The sequence below is a fragment of the Clytia hemisphaerica genome, unplaced genomic scaffold (genome assembly GCF_902728285.1).
Source record: "Clytia hemisphaerica strain Z4C2 unplaced genomic scaffold, Clytia hemisphaerica genome assembly, whole genome shotgun sequence".
In the NCBI taxonomy this organism is placed as follows: Eukaryota; Metazoa; Cnidaria; class Hydrozoa; order Leptothecata; family Clytiidae; genus Clytia; species Clytia hemisphaerica.
The window spans coordinates 406,091-418,411 of record NW_027103740.1 but is presented as its reverse complement, the minus strand read 5'-3'; the positions used below and the strand labels follow the sequence as shown (position 1 = coordinate 418,411).

Sequence of the window (12,321 nt, the reverse complement as noted above, 5' to 3'; positions counted from 1 at the left end):
TGGGACCACAGCGCATTGCATATTTACGACGGAGTCTTCTTTTTTTGAACACTCGGAAAGGTTCCTTGAGACCGCTCAAATTTTGCTCCGGAGTAAGATTTGCGTGAATTTTGTACTTTTAGTATCGTCCTATTCATAATACGATAATAATTCTCTAAAAATGAATAATAGCTAAATCTTACATAAAATGTTTCATAAATATGGGGCACTTAATTAAATACACCAAAAGAGGAAAAGGTAATTTCTAGACTTCAAAATGAGACAATAAGATATAAACAAAAATATAAACACTAAAATCTGTAATAGCCGTTGAAATAATGCCAACAATCTTGAATATCAAATTCACCAGAGCTTTTGGCATACCACTCACATTGATAGCAACCTTCAAAAGAACCGGCAACGAGGCGCCTTTTGCTTCACTTTTACCAAGAAATGTCATTATGATCATTTGTAATTCAACTGCACTGTACAGTCTCATGAACGAGTCTTTTTGTTGCCATGTTTTCCCTAGCAACGCTGATAAATAAACATGAAAACCTTTATTGGAAATACAATAACTGATGATGGATAATAAAACGAAAATGATGAAGCGACGTTTACGATAAAACCAAGATAAAGGCAACTCGTCTTCTTTGATGGGTGTAGAAACATCAGGTGTGTTTTCAGTTGTAAGATTTGGTCTGACTTCTTCAGTAGTTTCGCTTTGTTTAATATTCTCATGTTCTATGGTTTGTTCTTTATCAATGTTCTCTTCAGAGGTGTTCTCATTTTGATTTGAAGTGTTTGCATCAGGCTGCGCAGAGTCTTTAGAAATTGAAGCTAATTTTGGAGACTCGACAAAAACGCTCGGTTCTGTGCATTCTCCTTGTGTATTAGGTTCGATGTTATCATCTTTGAATTGATCAGGCAACGTTTCTGTATCTCCTAACTCTGCTTCCGATCTCTTTAATCTCTGAAGACGTTCAAGTCGTTTTTGTGAATTTGCAAGAATCTTTCTCTGGCGAGCTGTGGTGGACGCAGAAGCTTCTGACATTTTTTATGATTTTTTTATGATTTTTTTACTCTTTATTTTTTCTTTTTTAATGCTGAAACGATACAAGAATTATAGAGTTTGCATAATGTTGTTGACTAAATCGGAGCAAAAATAAAAATAAATACTTTCTATAAGATCTCGAATATTTTTCATATTTTTCAAAACACTGAAAGTATCTATCAGACCCCAAATCTAGAAGTATATTTTGCTGGAAGAAAGGGGCGAAAAACATAAAACAAACATATTATGATAAAGTGTGTGTTCTACTTACAGAAAAAATGATGATTGAAAAAATTAAAGGCTCGATGCTTCAGACACTTCAGGGAAATCTCCGAGTTATAAGCTTTTATCTTTATTAAGACTGAAGCATCAAAATTTTGGTTTTTAAGATAAATTTAAAATAAATCAAACTTCGTGGTTCTAATAGAAAATCAAAAAAAAAATTCTATAATACATCTATGTACAAAAATAAACAAAAACGTCTTAAATTCAGGTGGCAATCCTCTAAGTAACTCGTGTTTCGGTTTTGTAAGGATCTGTGATTAAAACTAAGCCAAATCTCTTCGATATAAATATTGAAAAATAAACCGCTTAGGCATAGAAACTGGTTTTGAATCGACAGACCAAAAACATTAGATGCGCATATATGCTGTATCTTCCTGACTCTATAAAGCATGATACGTATTATCTTTATCAAATCTGAGGCCAAAAATTAACTTATAAAATTTAGTCTAAAAAATAAACCCAAATAAATAAAAAAATCTCAGTTCCAATAAAAAAACAACAAAAGACAACAAAGACAACTCATTAACGAGCTAAAATGGATTATTTTATGTGTATACTCTCGGGTACCTAATAGCCGTCCCCCCTTCCCTCTTTTGTCCTATTTCTGCTGTATTAGCCTCCTTTTCAAAAATCTTCCACCCAGAACATTTTTATTCCAACCCCCCGCTTATTAAGTTTTGAGATTTTTTCCAACCCCCCCCCCCTGCTTATTATTCCAAACCCCCCCCCCTGCTTATTCCAAACCCCCGGCTATTAGGTACCTGAGAGTAGATATTTCCATTCAATCCATCAACAAAGTAAAATTTCTGGAATAGAATTGATTGATAGTTGTCAGTTATCCCAATTATCGCTTTATTGTGAAGAGTGGCATATGAGGAAAAACAAGACTTAATAACTTTCGGAACAGGTAATTGACCGAATATAGGTTGTAGAATCCTAAAGCGATCCAGGGTATTACACGAATTATAAAACGCAAATAAAATTAAAGCAATGTAGTTGATTTAGATAGAAATGTATGAGTTGTGGTGATGGACATGTTTTTCATCATGAAGAGAAGCAAATAATATCATTGAACCAATCACGTCACTTCAGAGCACGTTTTATCATGAAGATGCAAAAATAGGTGAGAGAAAGAAGAAATCAGTTCGGAGAAATCATTGAACCAATCAAGATTGAACACACACTGGATGCATGCTTCCTCGTCACTTCAGAGCACTTTTTACCAAGAACAGGTAAAAAATCAGTTCGGAGAAATCATTGAACCAATCAAGATTGAGCACACATAGGAGTTGAATCCTCATCATCGTCCTCATCGTCCTCATCCTCATCAGTGGAAGACAACTCGACGTCGGAGTCCACCTCATCTGTCGTCTCATCCTCTCCCTCCCCCTCAGTACTTGTTGTTCGCTCTCCATCCCCTTGTTGTTCCTCCGCCAAACGCTCTGCTCTTCTTCGTTGGCGTTGCTGAAATGATAAGAGCAATTCATGATATGCACCACTGCAATGACTTCACGAAATTTTGCAACTTTTCTGTTTTTGTTCTACCTAATACGGAGCTAAGCACGGATTTTTCACATTTATCCTCCGGATCCTGAGGATACCCTCACCTTTTTTTGTATTTTCTCAAAATATGAACCTTTGGATCCTTAGGGTCCTCAGGCTTTTGCGAGCATAACCTGAGGATCCTCACATTTTTTCTTTTTTTCTTTAAATATGAACCTTAGGATCCTTAGGGTCCTCAGGATTTTGCGAGGGTATCCTGAAGATCCTCGTTTTTATTTCTTTTTTCTCAAAATATGAACCTTAGGATCCTTAGGGTCATCAGGCTTTTGCGAGGATAACCCGAGGATCCTCAATTTTTTTTTTTCCCTCAAAATATGAACCTTAGGATCCTTAGGGTCCTCAGGCTTTTGCGAGGATAACCTGAGGATCCTCACTTTTTTTTCTTTTTTTCTCAAAATATGAACCTTAGGATCCTTAGGGTCCTCAGGCTTTTGCGAGGATACTCTTTAAAGTTCTCAGAAGACTCTTCAGTGTTGTATATCATGAATAGACAGCGATTTATAAAGGAAGATATGAGCAGTAATGTCGTTTTATTGACCTGTATGTGGCTTTTGGAATAGATATTGGAAGCTTTCAAATATTGACAGTAGCCATGAACATCTTAGAGTCCAGATCTCCTGGGCACATTTGATTCCTGTACAAAAAGATCTATTTTTTTGTATGTTATAAAAATAAGAATTGAGTGTAGAGTGACTTATCTGTCAAAATTCTGTCACAGCCCCCCCACCCCCACATCTGAAAATTGACTGGAGAAATCTTTCGCCGACGATAAATTAACCAAACTTACCCTCTGTCTTCTCATACGGCGCATCATCATCATGAGGTAGAACAAATCACGACCACCACCATGCTTGCGATCTTCTTCACGTGCTGCCGCGTTTTCTCTTACTTGCTACAAAAGTAACAGGAAAATATTTTGAAAATATACACAGGAACAATTAACCGAGCTTAAAAGGTTGGTCCTGTTTACTGAACTACACTCCACTGCTTTTTAGATGTTTTGTCATAAAAAATAGGAGAATTAAATCTATCAAATCCCGCTTATTAAAATCTATGGCGTGTTTAATTTTGTTTAAGAAGTTTAATATTGTATCTCTTCGCTAAGAAAAAAGGCTCACATAATGTAGAATAAAAATCAAGTACAGCTATGATCAGAGATATGAAAAAAGCATAAAGATACTTTATCCAGTTCTTCATTAGATTTGAATGATTGACCGACGGGTGACCAGATCTTGATGTTGTGTTCCAGCCCTGATGTTGCTAGGATACAACTCGTTGGGTGTGGCTCTAAGACATTCACCTTTAGGAGAAAATTAGAGTTTTCTTTCAATAAGGGCCTTTGTGTGATTTATATTCTGGAACTCTTTATTCCAGTTCAGAAAACTAAAAACTTTAGAGTGATTCGGAGATGACTTATCTCAAATGTACTTCTTAAAAAATAATTGTTAGGGCATCATTCTTTGCTTACAGCTCCCAAGATCACAGATTCAGCCATAAACATATCACCATTGAGACACAAAGTAAAAATATCTTTTAAAAAGTGAAACTCTCCAACGACGATAAGATGTTCTTGACTTACGACTCCCTCATCGCCTTTCATGAAGTTGACAATTTCTTCAGTTTCTTTGTCCCACAGAAAGACGTGGCCACAATCACTACCGCTCACGATATACTCACTCCGGGGGCCGAAGAAGTTGACCCCTTTCACTAGAAACAAAAGAAGACAGAAGTGCCACAATAAATTTATTTTAAATATTGAAGCTCCCTTCAGATGCTATTCATGATATGCAACACTGGAGAGTCTTCCAATAATTTTCAAAAAGTTCAACCCAATACGTCACTTTTTCTATTGTTTAAGTGAAGTATTGGGTTGAACTTTTTGAAAATTCTCAGAAGACTCCAGTGTTGCATATCATGAATACTGAAAATTTTAACAATGATGGTTATTCTCTACAGATTTACATCGTAACTAAATGTACAATTTACTTTCTTTTTAAAAAAAAAAAGCTCTTATTGTGAACAGAAAATGGTCCATCCTTTCTGTTTCGATTTCTTCAATTTTTTATTGATAAAAGCATTGGGACTTAAACGTGAAAAGAGTAGGATTTTCATTTTGTTGAAACTAATAAACATAAATGCATTTCAATTGTCGAATACCTGTATCTGAATTTCGATGACCTTTGTAAACGTGCGTGAAATCTTTTTGGGAGCTGAAAAGATACAAAGGAAATGGTGAGGAGAGAAAAATCCATGGGTCAGAGACAATTGACATAATTATTTGGTGGACTGAGAAGTTTAGCTTTCAAGAAGGAAAATAAAAATATTTCATAAGCCTCCTTAGTAGTATCGTCTAAAGCATTTTGGTATTGAGTGGGGACAGAGGGTTTGTGAGACCACGAGGAAAAGATGTCCGGGAAATGCACTCCAAATAGAGAAATAAAATGAAGATGTATAAATAATCATTTCTCAAAAAGTTATTGGAATGACATAGCCCCTGCCTCCCCCACCCACAGTAGCCCTTTTATCTTAAATGTCAATCAAGGGAGTTGGGCTGAGAAACCTTGGATTGTAGTTGAGATAATGTTAAGAGTGAAAGGTTCGAAGTTTAGCAAAAAGATTGAAATAAAACAACAAAGTGCTCAAGCAAAATATCGAGAAACAAAGAGAACCAATATAAATTCTCAATAGAGGTTTCTAATCAACGCATTTCGACTTTGTAAAATAATTAGGAGGAGGAGGAGGTGAACCTTCCCTTAGCACAGGGAATAGGCCCTAACTTAACTTAGGGTTCACAGCGCTATGACAAATAAAAAGTATAGTAAAAAAAACGAAAACATTAAGTGCAAATGATAAACTAAATATAACTATCAATAACATTTTTCCATTCCACACGATTCAAAGCTTTCCCATACCACTCACATTTCAATATACCAACTTTATTCAAACTTTTGTAAACTCCACGCCCATACGTGAATTCAGGGGCCCCGCGTGGGCGCCTTTCACTAACCCAGCATGTCAGCATCTTACGGGGCAAACGATCAGAGGGCATTCGGGTTACATGCCCTAACCAGCGTAGTTGGCGACGTGTAACATATACATCAATAGAGAGCAAACCAGTGCGCTCAAGCAATTCAGCCGTCGAAATTCGGTGGGATCTCACATGATTTAAGTTAACACGGCATATGGTGCGGACACAACGAGCATGAAAAACTCTCAACTTTCTATAAACAATTTCAGTAAGGCACCAGTGCTCAGAGCCATATAACAAAATCGCCAGAACAAGGCCTTCGTAGACAGATTTTTTTGCTGCGAACGAAACATTAGTAGAACGGAATAAACAATTTCTCAAAGCTCCAAACGCACTGCTGGCTGCTTTTATTCTCGACTCGACGTCAAGGGTATCTTTACAATCACGCGATAGGATTGACCCCAGGTAACAAAAACGATCGACGATCGGCATATGGGATGCATCATCGATTTTGACATTACTAAGATTCGAATTATCGAAAGACAGGGGATCAGTATAGGTTTGGTTCGGAGCAGAAACAAACAAAATTTCAGATTTAGAGCTTTTCTCTTCGGTACCAACATGGATTTCTAGACCGAATCTTAGAAAATGCTTGACTAGTGGTGGAAGGTAGGTTTCGACAGAGCTTCTTGATGTGAATAGAACTCCGGTATCGTCAGCATACTCAGAGTCCGGTAACGAAAACTGTTCACATTTTTTAGTTGAAGGTCGTCTACCAGTTAGGATATCGTCAAACTTGGTGTGAAAGATACAGACTTCTCGTGTGTGAGTGGTTCTCCAAGATATCATTACAGCAGCAAGGTAGAAAATGAAAAGGAGTGGACCCAGTATATCACCCTGTTTGACACCAATTATACTTTCGATCCTTTTAGTGATGTCATTTACAACAAACTTAACTTCCACATTTGCGTGAAGTGATTTAAGCAGACGTACAAGTTTATCAGGGACACCAAAAATATATAACACTTCCCAGAGAAGCTCGCGCGGTACTCGATCAAAGGCTTTGACCAGGTCGAGAAATAATATCCAAGTCTCTTGGCCATGTTCCCTGCGCTTTTTCATTGCCATTTTTACTGTGAAGATCCCGTCAACACATCCACGCCCAGGACGAAAGCCGCACTGGGGTTCATGGTCAAGGGTTTCTACAATTGGGCTGAGTCTATTATGAAGGATGATAGCGATAATCTTGTAGGCAGATTCCAACAACATGATCCCTCTGTAATTTCCCGGTAGGCTTAGGTCTCCTTTCTTTGGTAGAATCTTGAGAAGACCAGTTTCCCATTCAGAAGGGGGGTTTTCAGAGTCCCAAAAATTACAAACAATAGTTCTTAAAAAGGTAAAGGTAGATTCATTCTCCGAGAGTGCTTTCCAGACTTGGGGAGTGATTCCAGAGTCACCAGGTGCTCGTTCCTTGAGGTTGCGAACGGCTTTCCGAATTTCTTCATCATTCGGACGATGATCAATACCATTAACAGTCTCTTTGCGATCAAGAGAATTCAAAACAGAAGCATCAAATACGGGCGTTCTGCCATACAATTGTTGAAAATGATCACGGAAGACAGTAGCGTTTTCTTCCGGTGATGTGCATACAGTGCCGTTTGGCTTTCTCATTGAGCGTTCATTACTGTTTTTAACTTTTGTTAGACCAGATCTGATTTTATTCACTGTATCCCAAAATCGTTTTGTACCTTCTTTCGGGACACGGTTTAGTTCGTTGCATTGGGCTTGGATCCATTCGTTTTTGGCTTTCGATACTGCCTTCTTTAGACGTTTACGGACGGTTTGTAAATTCTTAACGGTAGATCGAAGCGGACGGTCAATTTTTCTCATCAAAGCTTTGTTACGTTCATCAATTAAAGGTAACAGTTTATCTTGGGCGGCTTGGAACCAGCCCGGTGAAGGTTTTCTAGCTCGGGGCAAGAGTTCATGAGAAGTTTTTATAATTGCTTCAGCAACCCTACTGTAGGTACTATTTTGAAGTTTGTTGTCATTGTCGTAAAGGGACTTGACTCTCAGACAAAAATTGTTCCTTTCATCTGGTATTTTCAATCTAGAATAATCTAATCGGACAAGTCTTTGTCTTGGTACAGATTTCTTTTTCAGGCGAATAATGAAACGTAGCTTACATTTGATTGCTATGTGATCAGAGTCAATTAGAGGCTCAGTAACACCAGCATCCATCACAAATTTGAAATTTTCTTTCTGAACAATGAAGTGATCAATTTGGTGTTTCAGCTTTGAGCGAGGATGCGTCCAAGTTGCATAACTATTCTTACGGAAACAAGTGGTAGCTGCGAGTAGGTTGTTTATGGCAAGATATGACGAAAATCGTCTTCCAGAGTCATTGACATGCTCAATACCGAATTTTCCGATGGGGTAGCCTTCGTCCAACTGAGCGTTACATCCCATGCTAGAGTTTGTATCACTGCCGATTACCAAAATGTCTTTAGGTTTCTTTCTCGAAATGCAATCATCAAGTCCATCGAAGAAATTCTCCCATTCAATATCTGAAGCCACCCCAATAGGTGCATAACTTGAGATAACAAAAACGCCTACATCGTTAGCATGTCTATCAGTTAACAAAAATCTTACTGCGATAACTCTGGAGCTGATACGATGGATCTCACATCCAGCTGCTTTCCAGCAATCAACAGCTTTTGTGGATAGAACAATACCGACACCTTCGGAACTTCTGTTGTTAAGCTGTCGCTCCTTTCCGGAAAGGATAAGTTTATAATTGTTACAATCGATAGCCTCTTTTCCAGTTCTCCAGGTTTCCTGTAGACAGGCAACGAAAATGTTTCTATTTTTGAGTGATAGGGTTAGTTCCTCAACACGATCATTTGATTTCAAACCACGTACATTTTGGGATATCATTTGCACAACATTTGTTTTCGCTTTTTGTATTCGATGAATTGGCACAGGCGTTCGCGACACGCCTGTGTCAGGAGCTTGTTGGTTCGCCATTGCCATTGCGGAAGAACTGGGGCTCTTGCTGACAAATGACCTCTATAGACAAACCACTCCAGAATACATCACACCATCATCTTGATCTTTGTGGGTGCGGAGGTACCGCTCTTAGTGCGTCGGATTCCCACCACACCCTTTCTATTAGTTATCTGGAATAACAATGACCGAAGCCTTATTCACTAATTCTTAATGGAGTGAATTTTTTTATCTGTGTAAAATAATTAAGCACATAAATTAGGGTAGTTTTACTCAATATTATAGAATTATCCATTTAGCATTACCTATCCTTGATATCAAACAAGTAGATTTCTTCATCGTTATAACTGCAGAGGAGTTCAGTACCATTGTAATTGTACATCAAGCATGTGATATTAGGTGGGTTGAAATTCTTCTCCTCGGGCGCCTGTAAATGAAACAAATTGTAAGTTGTAACAAGCTATACAGGCGCCTGTATTTATGATATGCACCATTGTAATGTCTTACACAGACCCAACAGCTGATTCGTTGAAAGTGACGTACTGACTGATTTTACGTCACTTACAACCAATCAGATATTGGTTCCATGATGTAGTGTCAGAAGACATTGCAGTGGCGCATATCATTAATTTATCAAATGCAACAACAATGAATGAATTAATATGACTGTGATCAATATTTTTGCAAAGGCTCGTTTAAATATCCTATATACTTAAGCATTGCCAAAACAATTAAACAAAATCTTTCGCTCTAGAGATTGTTTCTTCCCTTGTTCTTTTGTTGGCCAAAATTTAGCCACCTTTTCTTATAATGCGTTCTAACGCGACTAAAGATATCGGGCGCCAAAGATTTGTATATTTAAACAGTTATATTCGACCAAGAAAGGAAATAAAAATCTCGATATGTTACCTTTAAATGGTCAGCACAGTAAGAATCCAACAAACCATTGTTTTCCTGTAAAAAAAGTGAGCCCTAATTATTTCAGAGATTAAGAGACACTAGCAACAGGGTAGCCAGAAGAACTATTATACCCTAGAATCAAAACAGAATTTCAAGGCCCTCTTGAGTATAAAGCTGTTGAAAAAACATGATTCTTTATGGTTTTTCCAAACTTACAATACCTCTGATAACATGCGTTCGTCATATATCCTAAAAGTGCAAGAAAAAAGATTTTTGTAGAGGTTATAGTAGCCAGTACCTTTCCGTTTTAACTTGATAAAAACAGTCTACTTGATAAGTGACTTAAAAATACAATATGTACGTCTCTTTTTCCAGGTAAAATCTTGCAAGAAAAATTCATTTAAGACTTTAATTAAATCACTACCAGTAAAAAATATGTTTTTTCGTACAAATCTTATCACCTTGCAAATGGGTCTCTGCCAGACACAGCAAACTCATGATCGTTCAACGGGTTAGTGTCTATACTATATAGTGCAATTTTTCCTCCTTTTGTATTGCGTACTGTTAATAGCCTGCAAAGAAAATAAGTTAGAGTCAATATTTCAAGTGGATAGCCCAGTAATCAAGGACTTTTATGCAGTCTTTCAATTGTTTTCGCGGGGTCCACGGCCAGCTGGCTCGGGTATCTATGAACTGAACACAACTCTGGAAGGGACGGGGATTTGAACCGCAAATCTCTGGTTTTCAACGCTGACGCCCTTGACCATTTGGTAATCGCTCCTTAAATAAGTTAGAAAATAAACAGACGTATCAGAAAAATAAGGGATACATATTCCTCCTTCCACATCGATGGAATTATAGCCAACTGACAAATAAATTATAAACCACACAACATTTGTTCTGCGGTCTATAAAAGCAAAACTTACTTTTGTGGGGTGGTAGTATCACGGAGATCAATATTGTAAACTACACCGTCTTCACCAGCTGATTTGAGTAAATGAGGGGAAGACTTGGACACTGATAACTATGCGAAAATACAAATATATCAAATTTATTTAAGTCTAATCATTCGTGTACATATTATTCATGCATTAAACTTTGACCATTTTGTCTTTGTTTTTGTAACAGAAGGATGGTACTTTTAATGGTAATGGTAATTTTAGTAAGTCCATCAACCCTAAACCAAACAGAGGTATTAGGTCAAGATTTTACCAGGAAGGAAAGAAGACAAACGTAACAACTTCAGACGTTTGACATCCATCTCACTTGGAAAACTATTACCCAGTCTCCTCACGCTTTAAGGGGGTGATAGCTGTATTTATTACACTTGTATTGAATGACTATGAAGGTATTTAGCCTACCTTGTGAGCAGACCCTTTATGTTGTAAGATTTTCTTGGTGATCTGATTCTTGTCTTTGGCACTTGATAGATAACTAACACGAATCTATTAGATAATAAAAATTGTTAAACTCAGCTCCGTAAACATGTCTTCAGTCAGTTCAGAAAAGTTTGAAAGCTTTCCATAATAAGTGAAATCAAAATATTTGTATACCCTAAGAGAAGAAATTATGGAAATAACCTGATATTTTGTAAATATTTTATCTGAAGAAAGGTAATAATATTAATTTTGGTGATTGATTGAAGTTTTTTTCTTACCTCTCCATCTCGAGCACAAGAAACGACAACTGTATCATTAGTGTGGGCCATGAATTTTGTCTAAAAGTTTACAATCAATAAATTATTGATTCTTGTTAAGATGTTTTCATTTGTTGTTGGTTTGGTAGTGATAAAAATAAGCCAAGGCCCAAAATGCAAAGGCAAAGAATATTTTGAAAAATCACACCACATTATAGACAAAGTCAACTCAATAAAACAGAGCTTTAAAGTTTAAATTTAAGCAAGAAAACCCTTCATCCATCAAATTAAGTAAAAATGAGTGCTAATCTTGGTTTCATGGAGACGAAAGAATTTGGAGCACTGATAAGAAATCAGAAATAAAAATGAATAAAAATTTGGGGTTGATTGAATACCTGAAATACATTTCCATGGTGTCCGCTGTCAAATGCAAGCAAGGGTTGATTGTTGTGATTATTATTCCAGTCCCAAATACAAATCTTCAAGTCGTCGCTACCAGAAGCTATGAAGTCACCACTATGGCTAAAATTTACAGCATTAACACATCCCTCGTGGAAATTTAATGTGTTGCTTAGTGAAAGCCTGGATACGAAAGTCCTTGATTTTTTGGCAGCATTCCTGTAGATGAACTGTTCGGTGAGGCCAAGTGAAGATGAGAATATACTTTGGACACCATGCCAATCCTTCTGACGATGATAGACCTTCATAGCCTTCAGCTTTTTATCCTTGATAGATGCTGTGACATGTTATTCTTAAAGGATTTCTTTATTATCACTAAAGTTGAAACAAAAAAATATTGACCTGATTTATTATTATCTTTCAGCACTTTTTCCTGAATCTTGTCTTTATTTTTGCATCAAAATATTTTATGCTTGTGCTCATTTTGTTATAACACATTTATGAAAAGTATACCGTCAACTGCTCTAACTT

The 12,321-nt window shown here is 37.0% G+C and overlaps 2 protein-coding genes across 2 annotated transcripts in view; both read right to left on the bottom strand.

Annotated features, from left to right (window-relative positions):
* LOC136805190 (phenylalanine--tRNA ligase beta subunit-like) overlaps positions 1-9,091 on the bottom strand; it is a 79,168-nt gene extending 70,077 nt beyond the window's left edge. Inside the window, exon 1 of the mRNA XM_067061754.1 lies at positions 9,051-9,091. The gene's annotated coding sequence lies outside the window, so the exon portion shown is untranslated. The remainder of the gene's footprint in view (positions 1-9,050) is intronic.
* Positions 2,084-12,187, bottom strand: LOC136805192 (DDB1- and CUL4-associated factor 8-like). Its single transcript, XM_067061755.1, has 13 exons — positions 11,787-12,187; positions 11,413-11,472; positions 11,117-11,200; positions 10,682-10,779; positions 10,217-10,327; positions 9,977-10,004; positions 9,765-9,809; positions 9,161-9,282; positions 5,039-5,091; positions 4,461-4,588; positions 4,062-4,181; positions 3,669-3,773; positions 2,084-2,782 (listed from the first exon to the last, which is right to left on the bottom strand). Exons 1-13 carry the CDS (start codon positions 12,096-12,098, stop codon positions 2,585-2,587), a joined length of 1,464 nt encoding a protein of 487 aa, XP_066917856.1. The 5' UTR covers positions 12,099-12,187; the 3' UTR covers positions 2,084-2,584.
* Positions 12,188-12,321: the final 134 nt, after the last annotated feature.

Coding starts and splice junctions, on each gene's coding strand:
- LOC136805192 (XM_067061755.1), bottom strand. CDS start 12,098: ATGAAGGTCTATCATCGTCAGAAGGATTGGCATGGTGTCCAAAGTATA. Junction 10,780..11,116: donor ATAAAGGGTCTGCTCACAAG/GTAGGCTAAATA, acceptor ATTTTCGCATAG/TTATCAGTGTCCAAGTCTTC. Junction 9,283..9,764: donor ACTGTGCTGACCATTTAAAG/GTAACATATCGA, acceptor TTTCATTTACAG/GCGCCCGAGGAGAAGAATTT.